Here is a 21,229-nt window from a genome sequence, read left to right on the forward strand (position 1 = left end):
CCCTGTACCAAGGCTTTACCTCAGGGCCTCTGGCTTTCACTGTGCTTCTTGCTCATTACTGGACTCGTCCACTGGAGACATGCCTCCAGTCTGGCTTTGTTGCTGGAAAGATAGCCTTCTGCCTGGGCTGCCCTCAAACTATGGTCCTCAGATGTCAGCCTCCTCAGTAGCTAGGATTACAAGTTGAGCCACTAGTGCCCAATGATGGTACTGGAGGTTTTGTTGATTTTTGTTTTTATCAGTCATGGGCTTGAACTCAGGGTCTGGGCGTTGTCCCTGAGCTCTTTTGCCCAAGGCTACTGTTCTACCACTTGAGCCACAGCTCCACTTCTAGTTAATAGGAGATACAAGTCTTGGGGACTTTTCTCAGGCTGGATCCAAACTGCAATTCTTTTTTTTTTTTTTTTTTTTTGCCATTCCCAGGGCTTGAACTCAGGGCCTGAGCACTGTCCCTGAGGTTCTTTTGCTCAAGACTAATACTCTACCACTTGAGCTACAGTGCCACTTCTGGCTCTTTCTGTTTATGTGGCACTAAGGAATTGAACCCAGAGTTTCATACATGCTAGGCAAGCACTCTACCAGTAAGCCACATTCCAAGCCCCGAACTACAATCCTTAGATCTCAGCCACCTGAGTAGCTAGAATTATAGGCATGAGCCACTAGGGCCCCGTGGTACTGAAGTTTTTGTTTTGTTTGTTAGTGGTGGGGCTTGAACTCTGGGCCTGGTCACTGCCTCTGACCTCTTTAGCTCAAGGCTAACACTCTACCATTTGGGCCACAGCTCCACTTCCGGTTTTGTGGTGGTTACTTGGAGATGAGTCTCTTTCCTGCCTGGGCTAGCTTTGAACCACAATCCTCAGATCTCAGCCTCCTGAGTTACTAGGATGACAGGTCTGAGCCTGACTTTGTACTGGAGCCTTAGCTCCAGGAATTTATGAAACTGATACTCCAACCCTACTAGGCATTTCTTAAGCCAGTCATCAAGTTGACAGTCACAATTAGCCTTTACAAGCAACTTGCCTGGATTTCAACCTGGAAAGTCACAGCTTAGAGTCCAGCTCCTTATAGAAATCTTAACGTGGGCCAATTTTGGCTTTGCCTGAAGAAACATATATATCCAGGCTCCTTGGGCCTACTAATAGAGCATTAATAGCAGCTGTGTTGTTCCCCTCTTCTTACTCAGAACCTATTCTTGCAACATTCCCCACCACTCCCTCTTGTCTCACATCAAGTATTACTGAGTTTCAGATTTCTGTCTGCCCCAGAAACCTCAGACTTAAGTGTTTTTGGTTTGTGCCAATCCTGGAGCTTGAACTTAGGTCCTGGGTGCTGTCCCTGAACTTTTATTTTTTTGGCTCAAAGCCAGTGCTCCATCACTTGAACCACAGGCTCCACTTCTGTCTTTTTTTAGTGGCCAGAGATCAGAGAATCTCATAGACTTTCCTACTGACTGGCTTTGAACTACCATCCTCAGATCTCAGCCTCATGAGTAGCTAAGATTATGGACACCAGCACCCAGCCTTTAAACTTGCATATTTTAAGGTTTTGTGTTTTCTTTCTTATGCTAGGGCTTATGCTAGGGCCTCAGGCATACTAGGCATTCTACTGTAGCCCTAGGGTGGTTGGGGTTTTTGTTTTTGTTTTTCTGGTCCTGGGGCTTGAACTCAGGGCCTGGGCATTCTCCCTGAGCTTCTCATAGACTTTTCTGCCTAGCCTAGCTTCAAACCACGACCTAAAGATCTCAACCTCCTGATAACTAGATTTACAGGTGTAAGCTACCAGCATCCTAGTGGGGTTTGTTTGTGTCTTTTTTATTTTTTTTTAGTCCGTGGAACTTGAACTTAGCCTGGATGCTCGGCCTGGATGCTGTCCCTGAGCTCTTCAGCTCAAGGCTAGTGCTCTACCACTTGAGCCCCAGCCCTACTTCTGGTTTTCTGGTTTTTAGTTGGAGATAAGAGTGTCTCATGGACTTTCCTGCTGGGGCTGGCTTTGAACCACAATTCTCAGATCTCAGCTTCCTGAGTAGCTAGGATTACAGGTGTGAGCCACTGGCACCCTAGCAGTTTTTATCTAAGAAAGTGCTCTAGGTAAAGTAAAAGTGGAACGGGGTCTAGTATTTGTGTCTTACATCCTTTCACTTCCACCCTCTGACAGGGACGGGGGGAGGGGGGAGGGACAGGTCTGGGCCCCTGTGTGACTCTTCTACAGAGTCCCCAGATGTATTTGGAGTCTGGGCTATGACACTCTATAGTCTATCTTAGATTTTCTTTCCTAAACTTGCCTGGACACAATCACCAGCCTGGCTTAGAGAACACCGATACCAAAGCATCCCTTTCTCCTGCCCCACCCCCATAGATATGGGGAATCTGATTCAGGTTGGTTGGGGTGTGTCTGGAATCTATTTGTAATGAGCATCCCACATGCTCATGCCTCAGCTGCCAAGACAAACACGAGTGCAGGGTACATCTGGGAGCTGAGGTATAGTTCAGTGGTAGAGCGCCTGCTTAGCACCTGCATGAGGCGTTGGGTTCCATCCCAAGCATCCAAATAATGGGCTAAACAAAAGAAGCACGGTCCTCTTTAATTTCAGCTTTATATGTTGAATACAGAAAGTACATTGACATGGTTCCAAATAAAACTGAAGAGTGGTTCTCCTGTTTCCAGGTCCCCACGTTTTCTCCAGAGGTGGCCATTATTGCCAGTTTATTGTCCCCATTTAGTGACATACATACACAAGCACACCTTCTCCTTCCACCCATAGACACTTTTCTCCAAAGCTAAATGGTAGCCCTGCACGCACACTCTTCTGTACCTTACTGCAGATAGACTCAGGTTCAGCCCTGGTATTAGCCTAGAGATTTCTGAGCCTCCCTGGGCCTCAGTTTCCTCTACAATGTCATAACAGACCCTTCATGGCTTATAGGGGCATCGTGGGAGAGGAGGCAGATGAAGCTGCCAACCAGGCTAGTACAGAATAAGCACTCAGCAACTGGAAGTCCTGCCAGTGGCCTGGCCACTTTCTGGTGACAGGTATAGATGGGGTACCAGGTGCTGAGCCAGCCCACCATACTCAGTTTAGGGAGCAGAGAGAACCTCAGTATGTCAGTGAGCATTGTCAGCCCTTTACTGTGCGCCAGGCACTATTCAAACTGGATCCCTTGCTTTCCCTACCACATTTGACCTTGAGCTGAATAGCTCCTTTGTAGCATTTTTACATTGTAGCATGTTTAGCAGTGTTCTTGCTCTCCATCCACTCCATACCCAACAAGCAAAAGTGTCTCCAGACATTACCAAATTTCCCTTGGGTGCAAAAAAAAAGAAATCTCACCTGGTTTAAAACTCCTGCTTAATTTCATCCTTTACAATAATCAACCACGTTAATTGCATGTCCTGGGGTAAATCGATATTACAAGGGAGGATGTCTAGAGAACACAATGCCACCAATTTTCCCAAAAACACAGGTCTGGGATTCATACCTGGGAAAGTTGGCTCCAGTTTACTCTCTTAGTGATAGGCAAGTGTTCCTCTTAACCACACAGGAATGCCAAGGAGAATATAATTCTGCAAAGCTCTTCACAGTACCTGAATTCACAACCCTGACACATTCTATTGTGTTTGGTAGCAAAGCATTCCTGTGGAGTCCTCTCTGTTCCATTTTACAGATGGAAAAACTGAGACTACTTGCTTAAGGCCTCACAGTTTGTAAATCAAGAGTTTTCGCCAGATGTTGTTGGCTCACACTTGTAATTCTAGCTACTGAGGAGGCTGAGATCTGAGCATGGATGGTTCAAAACCAGCCAGGTGATGATTATTCACCTACTATGCTAGTTACTCAGGAGGCTTGATATCTGAAGATCTCAGTTCAAAGCCAGCCCAGACAAGATAATCTGTGAGACTCATCTCTAACTACCAGAAAACCAGAAGTGAAGCTGTGGTTCAAAGTAGTAGACTGCTAGCACAGGCCCCGAGATCAAGCCCCACAACAGTCAAAAAAAAAAGTGAAAGAAACAAACAGGCTGTGAATATGGCCTGGCAGTAGAGTGCTTGCCTCACATACATGAAGCCCTGGGTTCGATTCCTCAGCACCACATATATAGAAAAAGCCCAAAGTGGTGCTGTGGCTCAAGTGGTAGAGTGCTAGCCTTGGAAGCCAGGGACAGTGTTCAGGCCCTGAGTTCAAGCCCCAGGACTGGCAAAAAAAAAAAAAAAACAAGGGCAGAAAAGTACCATGAAAAACTTTTCTCCAATTAACCACAAAAAGCTGAAGTGGGGCTGGGGATATGGCCTAGTGGCAAGAGTGCTTGCCTTGTATACATGAGGCCCTGGGTTCAATTCCCCAGCACCACATATACAGAAAACGGCCAGAAGTGGCGCTGTGGCTCAAGTGGCAGAGTGCTAGCCTTGAGCAAAAAGAAGCCAGGGACAGTGCTCAGGCCCTGAGTCCAAGCCCCAGGACTGGCAAAAAAAAAAAAAAAAAAAAAAAAACTGAAGTGGAGCTATGGTTCAAGTGGTAGAGCTTTAGCCTGGAGCAAAAAAGTTCCAAGATAGCACTCATGGCCTGAGTACAAATCCCAGTACTGGCACAAAAAATTCTTAGCCCCTAGGGAGTCTTGTGAAAACCCAAGCCTCACCCCAGACAGATGGACATGGAATGTGGGCACCTGCAGCTTTGAGAGCTTCCACAGAATCCCAAGGTTTTGAGCCCCCTGTGGTAGTTTGAGAAGGTGGGTCTGCCTGTAATCTCAAGTCTTGGAGGCCCATGAGATGCAGATTTGATCTCGGTTCTTGGCTAGCTCAGAGGTTAGGGACCTGGAGCCATGTACTCCACCCTGCCCATGCCCTTGGAAGCCCAGGGAGCTTCTGCCTGCCCTCCCTCTGAGCTATGGGCTACATATGAGTAGGCTGTGACTGAGGCCCCCAGGTTTCTTTATTCTCATGAGCTATGTCCCTTAGACATCATAGGATGAAGAGCAACGCCCCCCAAGACCAGCTGAGGAAACATTGGCACCCCACTAGTGAAGAATGGCTTAGTGCTAGGAAAAGTGAGGTGCCATCTGAGGGTGCCAAGGGCGTGCCCGGAGCTGCTGCTTACTCCTCCACAGGGGCCCCACCGGTCTGAGCAGTTGGGTGACAAGGGCTCGAGGTTTCTCCTGAGCCTTAGCGCTCTGCAGGGGGTGAGGACAATGGCAGAGCTGGCACTGAAAAGACATTGGATCACTGCCCTTCCCCCTAAGCTTCATGCCCACCCCAGGAGGAGCTATGGCTACACACTCCCCACTAGACAGTTGTGCCAAGGACCAGTGCCCAGGACCCACTGTCCCCCTCAAGGGCATTTACAGGAGAGAAGACCACCTTACTCCACCTAGTGCCCACCCCGGGAGGCACAGCATGCAAATGGGCAGATCTGGAGTGCACTGCTCTTCAGGGACATAGATTTGAAGAGGAAGGAGTAGGAATAAGAAAGATCAGATGGATCACGGGAGACAAGCCCTTTCTGGTCTCACCCGCAACAAGACTTTGGGGACCTATGTTGTTCCAGGTCTCAGAGCTACCTCGGTTTCATCAGAGGTGGCAAGTGTGCCTACCTCCTCACCAGGCATCATTGTTCTTCTGCTGTCTTCTTAAACATAGCCAAAGCTTCCTCCAGCACACCGTCAGGATCTAGAAGTTTGATCTGGAGGGAAGTGTCAAAGCTTGGTTTAGGGAGCAGGAAGACCCCCCCCCCCACTCTCTACCTATAAACAGAACCTCCTCCCTTCCCTGGCTGAGTGGGGCAGGTAGATAAGGTGGGGATGGTGCTGGCTTTTCTTTCTTGTGGGCATGGCCTCAGCACCCTGGGAAGGCTGCCCACCTCAGGAATGGGGAACTGGGTGGGCTCAGGAGCCTCATCATGGCCAAAGTCGATCATGGTGCCACACTTAGCCACATCATTCACCCAGAAGCCTTCAAACAGCTGCCCATGATCCAGGTGGAAGAAACGCCCATGCCCATTCTTCATGCCTCTCTCCCAGTAGCCCTCGAAGCGATTCCCATTCTCTGAGGAAAAGATGGGGACATAGATGCTGGGCACACCAAACCAGCTGGGACTGGCATGCTGAGCATCTACCAAATCTAATTTGCTGACAAGTGTGTGCTAGCTGGTGAGATTGTCCTTACTTGCCAATAAGTGTCAGGCTCCATTGCTAAGCACTGTGCAAACATAAACTTCATCCAGCCTCCCCACCACCCCGGAAGGGAAATTTCATTCCATTTTATAATTTGTCCTTGAGCCTGCTGAGCAAGTGTTCTACCATTGAGCTGTACCCCAGCTTGTTTGTTTTTGCCAGTCCTAGGGATTGAACTCAGGGCCTGTGCACTGTCCCTGAGCTTCTTTTACTCAAGGCTAGCACTGTACCACTTGAGCCACAGCACCACTTCCTGCTTTTTCTGTTTATGTGGTACTAAGGAATTGAACCCAGGTCTTCATGCATGCTAGGCAAGCACTCTAACACTAGGCCACATTCCCAGCCCCTTGTTTTATTTGAAATGGAAGCACAGTTTGAGCAAATCACCTCAAGCAGGGCAGGATCTGCATGCAGGCATGCTGGCTTAGACCAATCCTTACCCAGCTCCTCTTTCTCAAATGTCACCTCATCAGAGAGGCATTCTGTGAATTCTCTGACCTTAAGTCAATCTCAGTAGTCCCATACTTTACCATACTTTTCTATTTTCTAGCAATTCTGTAGCTTTAAAGACAGATTTCTCTATGCATCCCAGGCCACATTCATGCCTCTACTTTTCTTGAGAAGGGATTATCAGCATGCACTATTGTGCCAGGACTCCTTGGTATTTTTTACCCACATCTGAGAGCCTGCATAACTTTACCTTCCTGTGCCTCAGTTCTTCTATACAGTCAAGATAATGAAAGCATCAGATTTATAAGATTGTTGTAGTATGACTAAACTCAGTATGATGGCTATTGGGACTAAGTTTTTTTTTTTTCTTTTGGTCACTCTTTGGACTTGAACTCATGGGTTCTGGGTGTTGTGCTTGATCTTTTTCGCTCAAGGTTAGCGCTCTACCACTTTGAACCACAGTGCCACTTCTGGTGTCCTGGTGGTTGGCCAGAGATAAAAGTCTCCTGGGGACTTTTATGCCCAGGATGGCTTTGCATTGCCATCTTCAGTACTCAGCCTCCTGAGTAGGTAGGAATACAGGCATGAGCCACCTGCCACCCCACTTGACCCGGGCATTTTTTCTTGTTTATAGAGAATGGTTTTGCAGGGGACGTGGTAATTAGTGTGCATGATCAAGTGGGAAGACCACACCTGCCAGTAAGTGTGGCCTTGTGAGGCATGGCTATGGAGAAGGACTAACAAAGCACCTGGAATGGACGGGGTCATCAGATATCGCGGGCACGGGGCTAGGAATATAGCCTAGTGGTAAAGTGCATACCTCGTATACATGAAGCCCTGAGTTCGATTCTTCAGCACCACATATGTAGAAAAAAGCCAGAAGTGGCACTGTGGCTCAAGAGGTAGAGTGCTAGCCTTGAGCAAAAAGAAGCCAGGGACAGTGCTTAGGCCTTGAGTCCACGCCCCAGGACTGGCAACAAAAACAAAACAAATAAACAGATATCGTGGTCATGGCAGCAACCATGTGTGGGGTGTGGTCTGGTGGTGAGCATCGCGCTGTGGGTGTGGCCCTGCCTGCGCGTGGGGGCGTGGTCGGATGGGGGCGCGGTGCTGTGGGTGTGGCCCTGCCTGTGTGCGGGGGCGTAGCCGGATGGTGGGCGGGTCACTTACTCAGTCGCAGCATGCCCTCCCCTTCGTGCTTGTCTTGGTTCCACTGGCCCTCGTAGATGTCGCCGTTGCTGTAGTACATGCGGCCCCACCCGCTGCGCTGGTTGGCACACCACTCACCCTCATAGTACTCCTTGGGTCCAAAAAACTGGATTCCATAGCCCTGAAAGCATGAAGGCGCCCGGTTCACTGCACCCTGCACCACTAGGACAGCCTACAGCCTTTCCAGACGCCCCACCCTAACTCCTGAGCATCGCCCTCAGCCCTCCATAGAAGAGAAGCACCACGTCCTGAGTGATCCCATCCATCTGCCACCTTCCGCCTTCGTGCTGCCCCAATCAGTTCTCAGTTCTTCCCCTCACATCCCCTCCTCACTAGCCCCACTCCCATGCACACACTCACCATAAAGCAGCCACGGTGTGTGTGTGTGTGTTGAGGCTTAAGCTCAGGGCATCCATATTTGCGAGGCAGGTGCTCTACCACTTGAGCCATGCCCCCAGCCCTTTTTGGCTTTAGTTATTCTTCCTGCAGAATCTGCGTTTCTGCCAGAGGCTACCCTCACTGATCCTATGCTTCCCGAATAGTAGGGATTACAGACATGAGCAATGGTACCTGGCTCAGAAGGATCTTTAATGGCTCCAGTGATCACATTTGCCCCAGACACCCAACCAACTCTGATTTGACCCTGCTGCCATCAGGCTGCCTCTGAGATCCACAAAGAAATACCACCCGGAGTGGCCAGCCAGGGAATCAGGGAATCAGAAGAAGGTTTAGGAGCCCTAATCTACTCCTCAATAGCCTGACCTCCGTTGAGTCCTCAAGGCCCCCACAACTTTCCTCCTTCCATTCTTCCCTCACTCCCCAGGGAAGATGCATTTTGCTGTTGGACATCTCGTTGCTATTTGCCACCAATCCTCTCTTGCTTCTTCCCTGGCTAACTCCTAGGATTTTGGGGGGTCACTTCCTATAGGAAGCCAACCTTATCATCTCTAGGCTTTCCTTAATGACATTCCTTTGGATACCATAGGAAAACTACTATTGCAATACCAAATTAAATTCATGTGGTCTCAATTTTCCCACTGGCTGATAAACAATTTGGCAGCAAGAAACAAGAAATCTTAGGCTCTGCCATGTGCCAACTGTGTGACCTCAGGGCAAGTACTTCACCTCTCAGAGCTTGTTTCTATTTTCATAAAATGGGATGGTGATTATGCTAAGTTGTTGCAAGAGTTAATTCCAGTATCACATGCACAACAAAAACTGCTCAGAAGCAATACAGTTTATTCTTCTCAGTCTGGATGGACAGGGTGAGGATTCATCCAAGTTGGTAAGAGTAACTTGAGGGGATCTGTGCTTAGCATAGGTGTTTGTGGGCCAGGACCTGTTCTGGATGGCTTCTACTCTCTCCCTTCCTTTCTTATTCTATAAGGTATGACCCCCTGTTCTCTTGCTCCCAGTTTCTTATTACCCCCCCCCTTTTTTGTCAGTCCTGGGGCTTGAACTCAGGGCTTGGGCACTGTCACTGAGCTGCTTTTTGCTCAAGGATAGCACTCTACTACTTGAGTCATAGTACCACACCCGGCTTTTTCTGCTTATGTGGTACTAAAGAATTGAACCCAGGGCTTCATGCATGTAAGGCAAGCACTCTACAGCTAAGCCACATTCCCTAATTCTAACCTTAACCCAATGACCTTTTTTTTGTTTTTGTTTGTTTTCATTTTGTCAGTTGTGGAGCTTTATCTCAGGGCCTGGGTGCTGCCCCTGAGCTCTTATTGCTCAAGGGTAGTGCTCTACCTCTTTAAGCCACAGCTCCACTTGCAATTTTCTGGTGGTTAACTAGAGATAAGAGTCTCATAGACTTTCCTACCCAGGTCAGTTCTGTACAGTGATCCTCAGTTCTCAGCCTCCTGAGAAGCTAGGATTGCATGTGTGAGCCACCAGTGCCCAGCAGGTTTTTGGTGTTTTATTTTTTTTAATTTATGTTTTGAGACAGGGTCATGCTATGTAGCCCAAGCTGGCCTGGAACTCACCATCCTCCAGTCTTGGCTTCCCCAGTGTTAGGATTATAGACTCTGCCACCCATGCCTGGTTAACTTACCATTTTACCCAGGCCCAACAGAAGGCGGGGTGGGGGTGGGGTAGAGGGTGAGAGGTTCTCAGAAAGGGATGCCTAGGGAAAAGAAAGCCAGGAAATGGGGGGTGGGGGGGAAGAGGGTGGAGGAGAACTCACCTCACAGCCTGTTGCCTTCTGGTAGCCACAGGATACAGGGGCTCCTCCCTGGGCCCCCACTCCTGTTGCTTCCTATTTCCTTGGTTTTGTTCTGAGAAGCCTTGATAATTTCCCCACCCCTTCCTTTCCTACCTACCCTGGGCCCCAGGCCTTCTAGCACACATATATATGCCTCCCTTGCACACATATACATGCATGCACATGTGCTTGCCCTTTCCCTCTCTCTCCCAGAATCTGGCTGTCAACCCTGCCCCACGCAGAGCATGCTGGGAAGCACTCACCGATTTCTTACCACCTGTCCACCAGCCACAGTAGACTCTCTTGTACTTTCCTGTCTCTGGATCTGGAAAGCTGAGGGTGCCATAGCCATCTCTCTTCCCAAACTTCCAGTCCCCTTCGTAGATGGCTCCATTCTTCTTCCAGACCTGTGTTCCTTTCCCTGGTGATGCATAGAGGTGAGCCAACACTGCAGACAGAGCCACTTTGGGCTGGAGGCCAAGATCCTGCCCAGGCCTCAGGGACCCCCTACAGGGGGTCAGCTCCATCTTCAGGAGAGTTCCATAAAAGGCAATTCTCCAACCCACTGCCCTAAAGCTAGGTAGCAAATAGAAATCACCAAATACACCCAGCCAGTAATCCTAACTATTCAGGTGGCTGAGATCTGAGGATTGCAATTTGAATCCAGTCCTGGCTAGAAAGTCCTAGAGAGGCTGGGAATGTGGCTTAGTGGTAGAGTGCATAGATAGCATACATGAAGCCCTGGGTTCAATTTCTCAGTACCACATAAACAGAAAAAGCTGGAAGTGGCATTGTGGCCCAAGTGGTAGAGTCCTAGCCTTGAGTACAGAAAGGCTCAGGAACAGTGCTCAGGCCCTGAGTTTAAGCCCCAGGACTGGTAAGAAAGAAAGTCCTAAGAAAGTCTCTAGGACTTTCTAATTATCTCTAATTTTGAATTATTCAATGTTATAATTATCTCCAATTAAGCACCAAAAAAGCCAGGAGTGTAGCTATGATTCAAGTGGTAGAGTGCTAGCCTTGAGCAACAAAGCTCAGAATAGTACCCGAGTTTAAACTCCAGGAACCCCCCCCCCCACACACACAAATTTATCCACTAGAAATCTTCCCCTTCACCTGGCATTGTATTTGTTTATTTATTTTGTTTTTGTTGCCAGTCCTGGGGCTTGAACTCAGGGCCTGAGCACTGTTCCTGGCTTCTTTTTGCTCAAGGCTAGCACTCTACCTCTTGAGCCACAGTGCCACTTCTGGCCATTTTCTATATATGTGGTGCTGAGGAATCGAACCCAGGGCTTCATGTATATGAGGCGAGCACTTTACCACTAGGCCATATTCCCAGTCCCTTACCTAGCATTTTAGCCTCACCTCTTAATAATACTTTGTGGACAGCATAAATGGCTAAGGTTTACAGAAAGTATTCCAGATGTTTTCTATCACCTACTAGTTAAGCTCCTTTACCTACCCCAACTCCCACCTTTTATATTGCAACCCAACCACTACAGCTTCCATACCAGCTGTGCTACCTCAGGTCCCCCAGTGATCTTTTATTTGTTGTTTCTTGTGAATTGTCTATTTCCTCCAGGGTAGTGGAAGCCCCATGACACACAGCCTATGCTAGTGAGTAGCACCTATTCTGTAACAGGTCATTAATGCTTATTGAACACCAACTTAGGTTTTAGTTCTTTTTTAGCTGGTAACAAATCCCAAATTTACCCTGTGTGTTTTGTGACCTTGGGCAAGCAACTTAACTTCTTGGATCTTTCAAAGACTGAAATTTCTGTTTCTTTTTTGTTGGTGGTGGTTGTGGGGACTTGAACTCAGGGCCTAGGTACTGACCCTGAGCATTTTTGCTGAAGGCTAGCACTCTGTGCCACATTTCCACTTCCAATTGAGTGGTTAATTGGGGATAAAAGTCTTTTTCCAGTCCTGGGGCTTGAACTCAGGGCCTGGGCACTGTCCCTGAATATTTTGCTTAAGGCTAACACTCTACCACTTGAGCCACAGCGCCACTTCCAGCATTTTCTGTTTATGTGGTACTGAGGAATCGAACTCAGGGATTCATGCACACTAGACAAGCCCTCTACCACTAAGCTACATTCCCAGCCCTGGAGATAAAAGTCTTACAGAGACTTTTCTGCCCAGGCTGGCTTTAAACCATGATCCTCAGATCTCAGCCTCCTGAGTAGCTAGGATTACAGCATGAGCCACTGGTGCCTGGCTTGGCTTTTTTTTAAAGTAAAGCCAGGCACCAATGGTTCATGTCTTGAGTTGGGGGGTGGGGGGGGGAATTGCTCTGGGACCCTGCATCCTTGCCCTTTCACTATGGCTCCAACTCCCTGCTGTCCTCCTCCAGCTCCACCCAGCCTCCAGCCCTGCTCACCGTGTTTTTCGTTGTTCTTCCACTCGCCCACATAATTATCTCCATTCACAGCAAACACCTTGTGCCGTGATCCATTCTTAAGGGTTTTCTGGTCCCACTCCTTCCACAGGGGCTCTGACTTTTTTGGACATTTGGTGACTGGCATGTTGGCTGTTTCTGTGGGGCCAGAGGGTGCTGGCAGAAAGGGAAGAACATGAGGAGCTCAGTGTACCCCGTGGAATGCTAGGATCCTGGGAGCTTCATGGAGAGGTGCCTGGATTCAAGTGGGGTGAGTTCTAGTGGGTTCACGTAGAGTGAGTCATGTATGTTCTGAGTCCCTGGGCCAGATGATCAGCCCTGGGTGGGAATCCTTTTGTGCTGGCCTGATGAGAATGATGACCCTGGCCTGTCCCTATCTTTGCCTGCTCCTGGGGCCTCCTCTGTGCTGGAAGTCTGATGGCACAATTGCTTAGGAACCCAGGGATTATGATGGCATCAGGGAAAAGCTGGTTCCATAGCTTGCATATTGGATGTCTGGAATGAATAAGTTTGGGGGCTGGCTTAAAGTCTGGAAGGGCTCAGGGAGAAGGACCAGGTGTTGAGGAGGTATGGCACTGTCTGGCTCACAGCTGGCTTCAGCACAGCCTACAGGGATGTCCATGGCCCTGCACTTTGGGCTGTGACCTTCTTGGTCCTATCTCACCTATCTAGTGATAAAGCTTAGAGATTGCATTTCGGGGGGGGGGGGTGCAGTTAGTGGGTGAGAGAGCCCAATCTTTTTTTTCTTCTTCTTCTTCTTCTTCTTCTTCTTCTTCTTCTTCTTCTTCTTCTTCTTCTTCTTCTTCTTCTTCTTCTTCTTCTTCTCCTTTCTTTCTTTGTTTTTGGTCATGGGTCTTGAACTCTGCCTGAGCGCTGTCCCTGACCTTCTCTCAAGGGTAGCGCCCTACCACTTTGAGCCACAGCTCCACTTCTGGTTTTCTGGTGTTTAATGGGAGATAAAGCTCATAGGCTTTCTTGCCTGGGCTGGCTTAGAACCACAATCCTTTTATCTCAGCCTCCTGAGTAGCTAGGATTACAGGCCTGAGCCACCAGTGCAGGGCTGAGCCCACCAATTAAAGGAACTGCCTCAAGAGTGAGTAGCAAGCAGTCCTGGTTCTCCAGGACTGACTGCAGAGTTTCCTAGGACCTCAGACTTCAGTGCTAAAGCTTAATCAGTCCAGGAACACTGTGACTGTTAGTCATACTTCTTCCTGTCCCATCAGTCACCTGGGTTGGTTTCTCCACTGGATCTGGCTTTCCTGTGTGTGGAATTGCAGAGGGATGCAGGGCAATTCAGGATTTCTTCCCAATGTCTGCATTCATCAACCCCTCCCCCTCTCACCCAGATCTCCCATGCACACATTCATGTCCATCTGTGTGTCTTCATGGAGTGACAACAAATCCGGGGTACCTTGCCCCCCTCTTAATAAATATAGCTTTTATTTTAATTTTCTTTTTTTAATCAGTGGTGAGGCTTGAACTCATGGGCCAGGTGCTGTCCCTGAGTTCTTTTACTCAAGGCTAGAGCTCAAGCGCTTTAAGCCACAGCTCTAGTTCTGGTTTTTGAGTGGTTAATTGGAGATAAGAATCTCTCAGGCACTTCTCTGCCTGGGTTGAGTTCAAACAGATCCTCAGATCTCTCAGCCTCCTGAATAGCTAGGATTGCAGGCATTAGCCACCAGCACCCAGCAATAAATAGAATATTATGCTCTTCCATTTGTTTGCCTTTTTTTTTTTTTTTTTGAGACAGGGTCTCACTACACTATGTAGTTCAAGCTGGTCCTAAACTCATGATCTTCCTGTGTTAGCAATGAAGTACTGACTGGGATGATCACTATGTGCCACCAGACCTGGTTTTCTAGTCCATGGATGCTCCGGCTGCACACAACCAGTCCCACAAAACCTTTCAACAAGAGCACACAGGGCTCTGCCAATCAGAATGACCTCATAGGCCAGCCATGTGCTGGTGGTTCATACCTGTAATCTTAGTTCCTTGGGAAGCTGAGTTCTGGAAGATCTTGATGCAAGCTCAGCAGGAGCAGAAAAGTCTCAGAGATTCCATCTCCCTGGAAGAAGCTGGATATGGTGATGCATGTCTGTCATTCCAGATATAATGGGAAGCTTAAAATAGGATCATGGTCCAGGCGTGTAGCTGAGCAGAAGGGAGAACCCTATCTAAAAAAATACCCAGTGCAGCTGGGCGCTGGTGGCTCACGCCTGTAATCCTAGCTACTCAGGAAACTGAGATCTGAGGATCACGGTTCAAAGCCAGCCTGAATAGGAAAGTCCCTGTGAGACACTTTTTTTTTCCTAGTCCTGGGCTTGAACTCAGGGTGTAGGCACTGTCTCTGAGCCTCCCTGTGCTCAAGAGTAGAGCTCTACCACTTAAGCCACTTCCAGACTTTTCAGTTTATGTGGTACTGAGAAATCAAACCCAGGGCTTCATGCATGTTAGGCAAGTATTCACCACTAAGCCACATTCTTAGCCCCTGTGAGACTCTTATCTCTAATAAAACTACTCAGTAAAAGCTGGAAGTGGCACTGTGGCTCAAGAGGTAGAGTACAAGCCTTGAGCACAAAGAGGCTCAGGGACAGTGCCCAGGCCCTGAGTTCCAGGACCAGCAAAACAAACAAACAAACAAAAATAGCTCAGGGGTCTAGTTGTATAGCAAGCATGGGGCCCTGAATTCAAAGTTTAGTAGCACCAAAAGAAAAAGGGAAGGTTTGTACTGGGGTAGGGGATTTAGCTCAGTGGAAAAGCATTTGGCTTGCAAGTGCAAGGCCCTGAGTTTGGTCCTCAGCTTGAAAACAAAACAAAACAAACAGTGCAAACCTGGGTGCTTGTGGCTCATGCCCATAATCCTTGCTGCTTAGGAGACTGAGATCTGAGGATCATGGTTCAAAGCTAGTTGGGCCAGAAAAGTCCCCAAGATTCTTATCTCCAATTAAGCACTCAAAAAAGCCAAAAAGTGACATATATTGGTGCTTTCCTGTCACTCTGGCTATGTGGGAAGCATAAATAGGGGGGATCATTGTCCCAACCAAAGCACAAGGCCCTCTTTGAAAATGAAGCTAAAGGGCTGGGAATGTGGCTTAAGTGGCAGAGTGCTTGCCTAGCATGCATGCAGCCCTGATTCCTCAGTATTACATAAGCAGAAAAAGCTGGAAATGGCACTGTGGCTCAAGTGGTAAGAGTGCTAGCCTTGGGCAAAAGAAGCTCAGGGACAGTGCCTGGGCCCTGAGTTCAAGCCCCAGGACTGGCAAAATACAAAAACAAAAATATAGAATTGTAAGAGAATTCAGACTGATAGCTTTTTTTTTTTTTTTTTTTTTAATGACGCTGGGCCTTTGCACATACTAAGCCACTGAATTACTGCCCGGAACAGAGACTGCAAACTTTCTGTGCTGTCACTGACTGCTCCCCGCATGCTGGAGAGGACCTAAGGTTCTACCCAAGGGGAGGCTGCACTGCAAGCTTGATACAAGAGCAAAAAACAAAACAAAAGTCCACAAAAGAGGAAAGCCTGGCGATCCTGCCTGGGATTCTAAACAACCAGGAGTGGCAAGGCGTCTGGGTGCGGGTCAGTTCCAGGCTCCTGCGTACCCGCGCTCACCTCCAGTCACAATCCTCCGCCTGGAGCTCAAACCAAAGTTCCCAGGCGCCGCGCGTCCAGCCCGGCCCGGGTCGCTATGGCAACGCGCCCGCCGCTTCCTGCGCCGGAGTCGGTGGCGGGAAATTTTCAGGAAGAGCCTCCGCGGTGTGGGTGCTGAGGCCTGGCCGGTGGGGTCGGCCTGCGGGAAGCTCCGCCCTCGGAGGGCGCACGCGGAGTCCCGGTGCGCCTGCCCGCGCCCTCCAGGGCTGCTTGGCAGGCAGCCCCGCCCCGCTGGCCTCCACCCCCTCCCCAGCCAGGCTAGGCCCGGCCTCACCCTGGCTGCCCTGCTGTTCCTGGAAAATGCTGGCAGATTCCCGCCAGGGGCCTTTTGCTCTCGTGGGCCCGCTGCCAGCTGCCTGGATGTCCCCCTGTCCCCAGACAGCAGCCTCCGCATCAGCAGCCTCCGCATCCTTCCTTTCTCCTCTGGGGCCCTGTTCAAGCCTCACCTTCACTCTGAGGAGTTCCCAGAAACGCCCTACTTTAGATTGGTGTCTGTCTACTCGCCAACCTCTCATTCTTGTTTTATGTTCTGATTCGCACCAACACCACACACACGTTTCTGAAGGCAAAGTTTTTTTTTTTTTTAAATTGCTGCTTTTCTTTTCTGCAAAAACAAAACAAAAATCCCCACACTTCAGCACCCCTGCCAGACTCTCCTTAGCTTGTTCCACTTTGTGTGTGTGTATGTTGGTCTTGGGCCTTGAACTCAGGGCCTAAGCACTGGTCTTTAGCGTTTTCACTCAAGGCTGGCACTCTACCACTCCAGCCACATTGCCACTTCCAGTTTTTTATTTTTATTTTTGGCCAGTCCTGGGGCTTCGACTCAGGGACTGAGCACTGTCCCTGGCTTCTTCCCGCTCAAGGCTAGCACTCCGCCACTTGAGCCACAGCGCCACTTCTGGCCGTTTTTCTGTATATGTGGTGCTGGGGAATTGAACCTAGGGCCTCGTGTATCCGAGGCAGGCACTCTTGCCACTAGGCTATCTCCCCAGCCCCCCTGGCTTCTTTTTTTGCTGAAGGCTAGCACTCTACCACTTGAGCCACAGCATCACTTCTGGCCGTTTTCTGTATTTTGTGGTGCTTGCAGAATTGAGCCCAGGGCTTCATGTACGGGAAACAAGCACTCTTGCCACTAGGTCATATCCCCAGCCTCACTTCCAGTTTTTTTTTCTGTTTCTGTGGTACTGCGGAATCAAACCTAGGGCTTCATGCAAGCTAGACAAGCACCCTACCACTAAGCCACATTCCCAGTGTTGTACAGAGGGGTCACCATTTTGCAATTTAGGTAATACATCTCTCTTTTGGGCAATGTCACCCCTCCCTTTGCTTTCACCCAGTTTCCCCTCATTTCCAGCTCCTTCCTGGCTAATTGGAAATACAAGTCGCATGGACTTTCCTGCCCCAGGTTGGCTTCAAACCAGGATCCTCAGATCTCAGTCTCTTGTGTAGTTAAGATTACAGTCATGAGCCATGGGCCACTGGACTGATCCCCACATTTATCACATCATTTATGCTGAATTTGTCACCTTCCTACCCCATCTTCATGTCTCCTCCACCTTTCTCTCTCTCTTGATCTGCCATCATCTTTCTCATGCTCATTGTGGAGAATGTGCTGCCCCTTATGTCACTGGAATGCTGGACTCACAGGAGTCTGGCCTCTCTGGGCTCTGCAGTCTACCTCTGGCCAGTCTACCTCTGCTGTTGACACTGGTTTTCCAATGACATTTTCCTCTTCCCCTCAGGCACCTGGCCAGCAGCTGCAGTCAGCCTTTACCCTGGTACAAACTGTCCCTTGGCTGATGGCCCTGTCCAGAGTCACCCTGCCACCTGCTGAGTGGCGTCTTGTGGTCTAGAACCACAGCCTAGCTGTGTTACAAGCCCAAGTCCCAGTTCCTCACTGCAGGTAGCAGTTTTCCAGGCCCTCATCAGATCCTGGCCCAAAGAAGCCAAGACAGAATGTAGGCCTTGGCTTATCTGCTTATCTACTGCGTACTGGCAGCTGGCTAGAAGGGCAAGTTACAAGTCTATTGCTTTATTCTCTCCCTAGGGTCAAAGGCTTGTGAAATTTTTCACAAGCCCTTGAATAGGTGGCTTGGCCTGACCATTCTCCAGCACCTCACCTTTGTGAGCTGGAGAGGGGGGCACCCCAAATTACCTTCTAATAATCATCTGGCAGATTGTCATCCCTGGAATTTGGTTGACTCCTCTCACAAAACTTTTCACAGCGTGGGGTGAAGGGAGTTCCTCTGTGGGGTGACAAGGGCTCCTCCACAGGCCTGCTCACAAATGTTCTCAGGAGGAAGTGTGATCATGTCCACATTTTCCTGGCCTCAAACTTTGGCTTAAAACCTGAAGGCTCCACCCCGGCAAAGAATCCTAGCACTTCTTTCATTCAATACCTGCTGAATTGTCCCAGTGCATTTGTACAGGAGTTCATCCACAGAGAAGAGTCTAGAATAAATCCAGTGGCTCAGACTTATAATCCTAGCTACTCAGGAGGGTGAGCCCCAAAGATCCCAGTTGAAACCTAGCTTGGACAGGGACGTCTGTGACACTTATATCTTCAACGAATCAGCAGAGATCCAGAAGTGATGTTGTCTCAGTTGGTAGGGTGCCAACCTTGACAAAAGCCAAGGGATCGTGTCCAGGCCCCAAGTTTAAGCCCCAATATCAGCACAGAAAAATAAAGTGGAATTAAAATCGAAAAACCAAGAATGGAGCTGCCTGGAGCATAACAGGGTGGGTCTCCACCTTCCAGAAGTGCCTGAAGGATCCACCTGTCTGAAACAGCCATCTCCATTGCATACAATAGACAAAGGTGGAAACAACCCAAGTATCCATCACCAGATGAATGAGTGAACAAAGTAGTTGCTGTGCTCAATGGGATATTACTTGGCAACAAAAAGGAATGAATTGCTGGTACATGTTTCAACATGGGTAAAAAAATTTTTTCTAGTCCCGGGATTTGAACTCAGGGCCTGGGCTCTGTCCCTGAGCCTCTCTGTGCTCAAGGATAGAGCTCTACCACGTGAGGCCACTTCTGGCCTTTTCTGAGTAGTTTATGAGAGAGAGGAGTCTCATGGACTTTCCTTGCCTGGCTGTGATCCTCAGATCTAAGCCTTCTGAGTAGCTAAGATTATAGGCGTGAACCACTGGCACCCAGCAACATGGGCAAACTTTGAAACAAGCAAGAAAAAAAAACAAAGCTACTAGGGGCTGGGAATATGGCCTAGTGGTAAGAGTGCTTACCTCATATACATGAAGCCCTGGGTTCAATCCCCAGCACCACATATATAGAAAATGGCCAGAAGTGATGCTGTGGCTCAAGTGGCAGAGTGCTAGCCTTGAGCAAAAAGAAGCCAGGGACAGTGCTCAAGGCCCTGAGTCCAAGGCCCAGGACTGCCAAAAAAAAAGTCTACTAATAATATTATTCCATACATTTAAAATATCCAGAATAGGCAAATCCATAGAGACAAAGCAGATTAATGAATGACAGTGGGAGAGAAGAGTAATAACTAAGGGGTATGTGGATTTGGGCAGAGGGTTGATAAAAACAACTCAAAATTGGGATGATGGTTGTACATTTCTGTGCGTGACTTCAACGAAAAATTATTGTTTTAGACTCTCAAATGATCCAGTTTTTACAATGTGTGAATGGTATCTCAATAAAATTGTTAGTTTCCTGTGCAGAATGAGCGCCCTCTAGGGGCTCCCAGGTATCTAGTGACAGTCACAGGCCAGGAGGTTTGTTTGAGACAACTATGGAAAATGAGAGAAATGCCAAAAAGGGTAACTCAATTTTTTTTTTTTTTTTGCCAGTCCTGGGCCTTAAACTCAGGGCCTGATCACTGTCCCTGGCTTCTTTTTTGCTGAAGGCTAGCACTCTGCCACTTGAGCCACAGCGCCATTTCTGGCCATTTTCTATATATGTGGTGCTGAGGAATCAAACCTAGGGCTTCATGTATATGAGACAAGCACTCTTGCCACTAGGCCATATCCCCAGCCCTGGAAGTTTTAACTTCTGTTTTTCCTCTTTTCATGCTAGGGATGGAACCCAGAACCTTGACAATGCCAGATTGGCTCTCTGCCACTGAATGGGGAGGAGATGGCTCTGGTTTAACATTTTGTTGAAACGGGAAAACAGAAAAAAAATAGATCATTGGTGTATAGCTTACAAACGGAACATAACCTTTTTGTCAAAGCTGGGTCTCTGGAACTCGCTCTCCCAGGAACAGTGTCACAAGTCTCAATTGGAGTCCCTGTATATACATGGGTCTCTTTCTCTTTGTTCCTGATCCCTAGTGTGACTGCCTCCCAGACAGCCCAGGTTCAGAACATTCCTGCCATGGTAAAAAGTTACAGAGCTGCTTTAAGAGATGAATGCTGACCTCATCCCTTGTTTGGCAAATTTCTCCTTTGGCTCCTCTCTCTTTCCCACAACTTGGTTTCTTTTCTTTTTATTTTTAAGTTGGTCAGCAAAGTACTCAGAACCAAATATGATGTTGCAGAGATAGGCCAGTGAAAATTACAATGTTTGAAAATAGTTGTTAGGTGAAGCAATAAAATTAATAAATCATTCCAAGGAAGAACGAGTGGCCTCACTAGCAATTAAAGAAATGAAAGTTAAATGAACCCTGCTGTACCATTACACACTGTCTAGACTGGTGAAGGGACGGTGACGCTGGCTCCATTTTGGGCTAAGAGACACCTTTATGCACACCTCGCCAGCCTTACAATTAGGTAAGTTCTCCTGAAGAAATTTCTGGAGCTCTTCAGGAACTGTCAAGCTATATTCTGGCTAAGAAATACTGTCTAGGGGGGCTGGGGATATGGCCTAGTGGCAAGAGTGCTTGCCTCATGTACATGAGGCCCTGGGTTCAATTCCCCACCACCACATATACAGAAAACGGCCAGAAGTGGCGCTGTGGCTCAAGTGGCAGAGTGCTAGCCTTGAGCAAAAAGAAAAGACTGCAAGCTAGTCATTATTAGCTCGTATGAGGCACAGCACTTAGCACTCTGCATACTCATGGTCCTGATAAGGATTTTTGTCCATCTTTTCTTAGGCTGAGTGACATCAAATATATCCGGACTAAAAGAGTGAAAGGTGGAGGAGCCAAGATTTAGTCTCAAACTATTTTTTTTATTCTTTTTG

The 21,229-nt window shown here is 48.4% G+C and overlaps 1 protein-coding gene across 3 annotated transcripts; it reads right to left on the bottom strand.

Annotated features, from left to right (window-relative positions):
- Positions 1 to 4,519: 4,519 nt before the first annotated feature.
- Morn3 (MORN repeat containing 3) lies at positions 4,520 to 12,818 on the bottom strand. Of its 3 annotated transcripts, XM_048343002.1 has the most exons (6): positions 12,407 to 12,818; positions 10,293 to 10,450; positions 7,785 to 7,944; positions 5,852 to 6,036; positions 5,586 to 5,674; positions 4,520 to 5,165 (listed from the first exon to the last, which is right to left on the bottom strand). In XM_048343002.1, exons 1-5 carry the CDS (start codon positions 12,549 to 12,551, stop codon positions 5,600 to 5,602), a joined length of 723 nt encoding a protein of 240 aa, XP_048198959.1. In that variant the 5' UTR covers positions 12,552 to 12,818; the 3' UTR covers positions 4,520 to 5,165; positions 5,586 to 5,599. The 3 variants fall into 3 exon arrangements, with proteins under 3 accessions (XP_048198959.1, XP_048198957.1, XP_048198956.1); XM_048343000.1 differs by lacking the exon at positions 4,520 to 5,165 and having other exon boundaries at positions 5,358 to 5,674; XM_048342999.1 differs by lacking the exon at positions 4,520 to 5,165 and having other exon boundaries at positions 5,584 to 6,036.
- Between the last annotated feature and the right edge of the window lie 8,411 nt (positions 12,819 to 21,229).

The sequence above is a fragment of the Perognathus longimembris genome, chromosome 3, assembly GCF_023159225.1.
Source record: "Perognathus longimembris pacificus isolate PPM17 chromosome 3, ASM2315922v1, whole genome shotgun sequence".
NCBI lineage: Eukaryota > Metazoa > Chordata > Mammalia > Rodentia > Heteromyidae > Perognathus > Perognathus longimembris.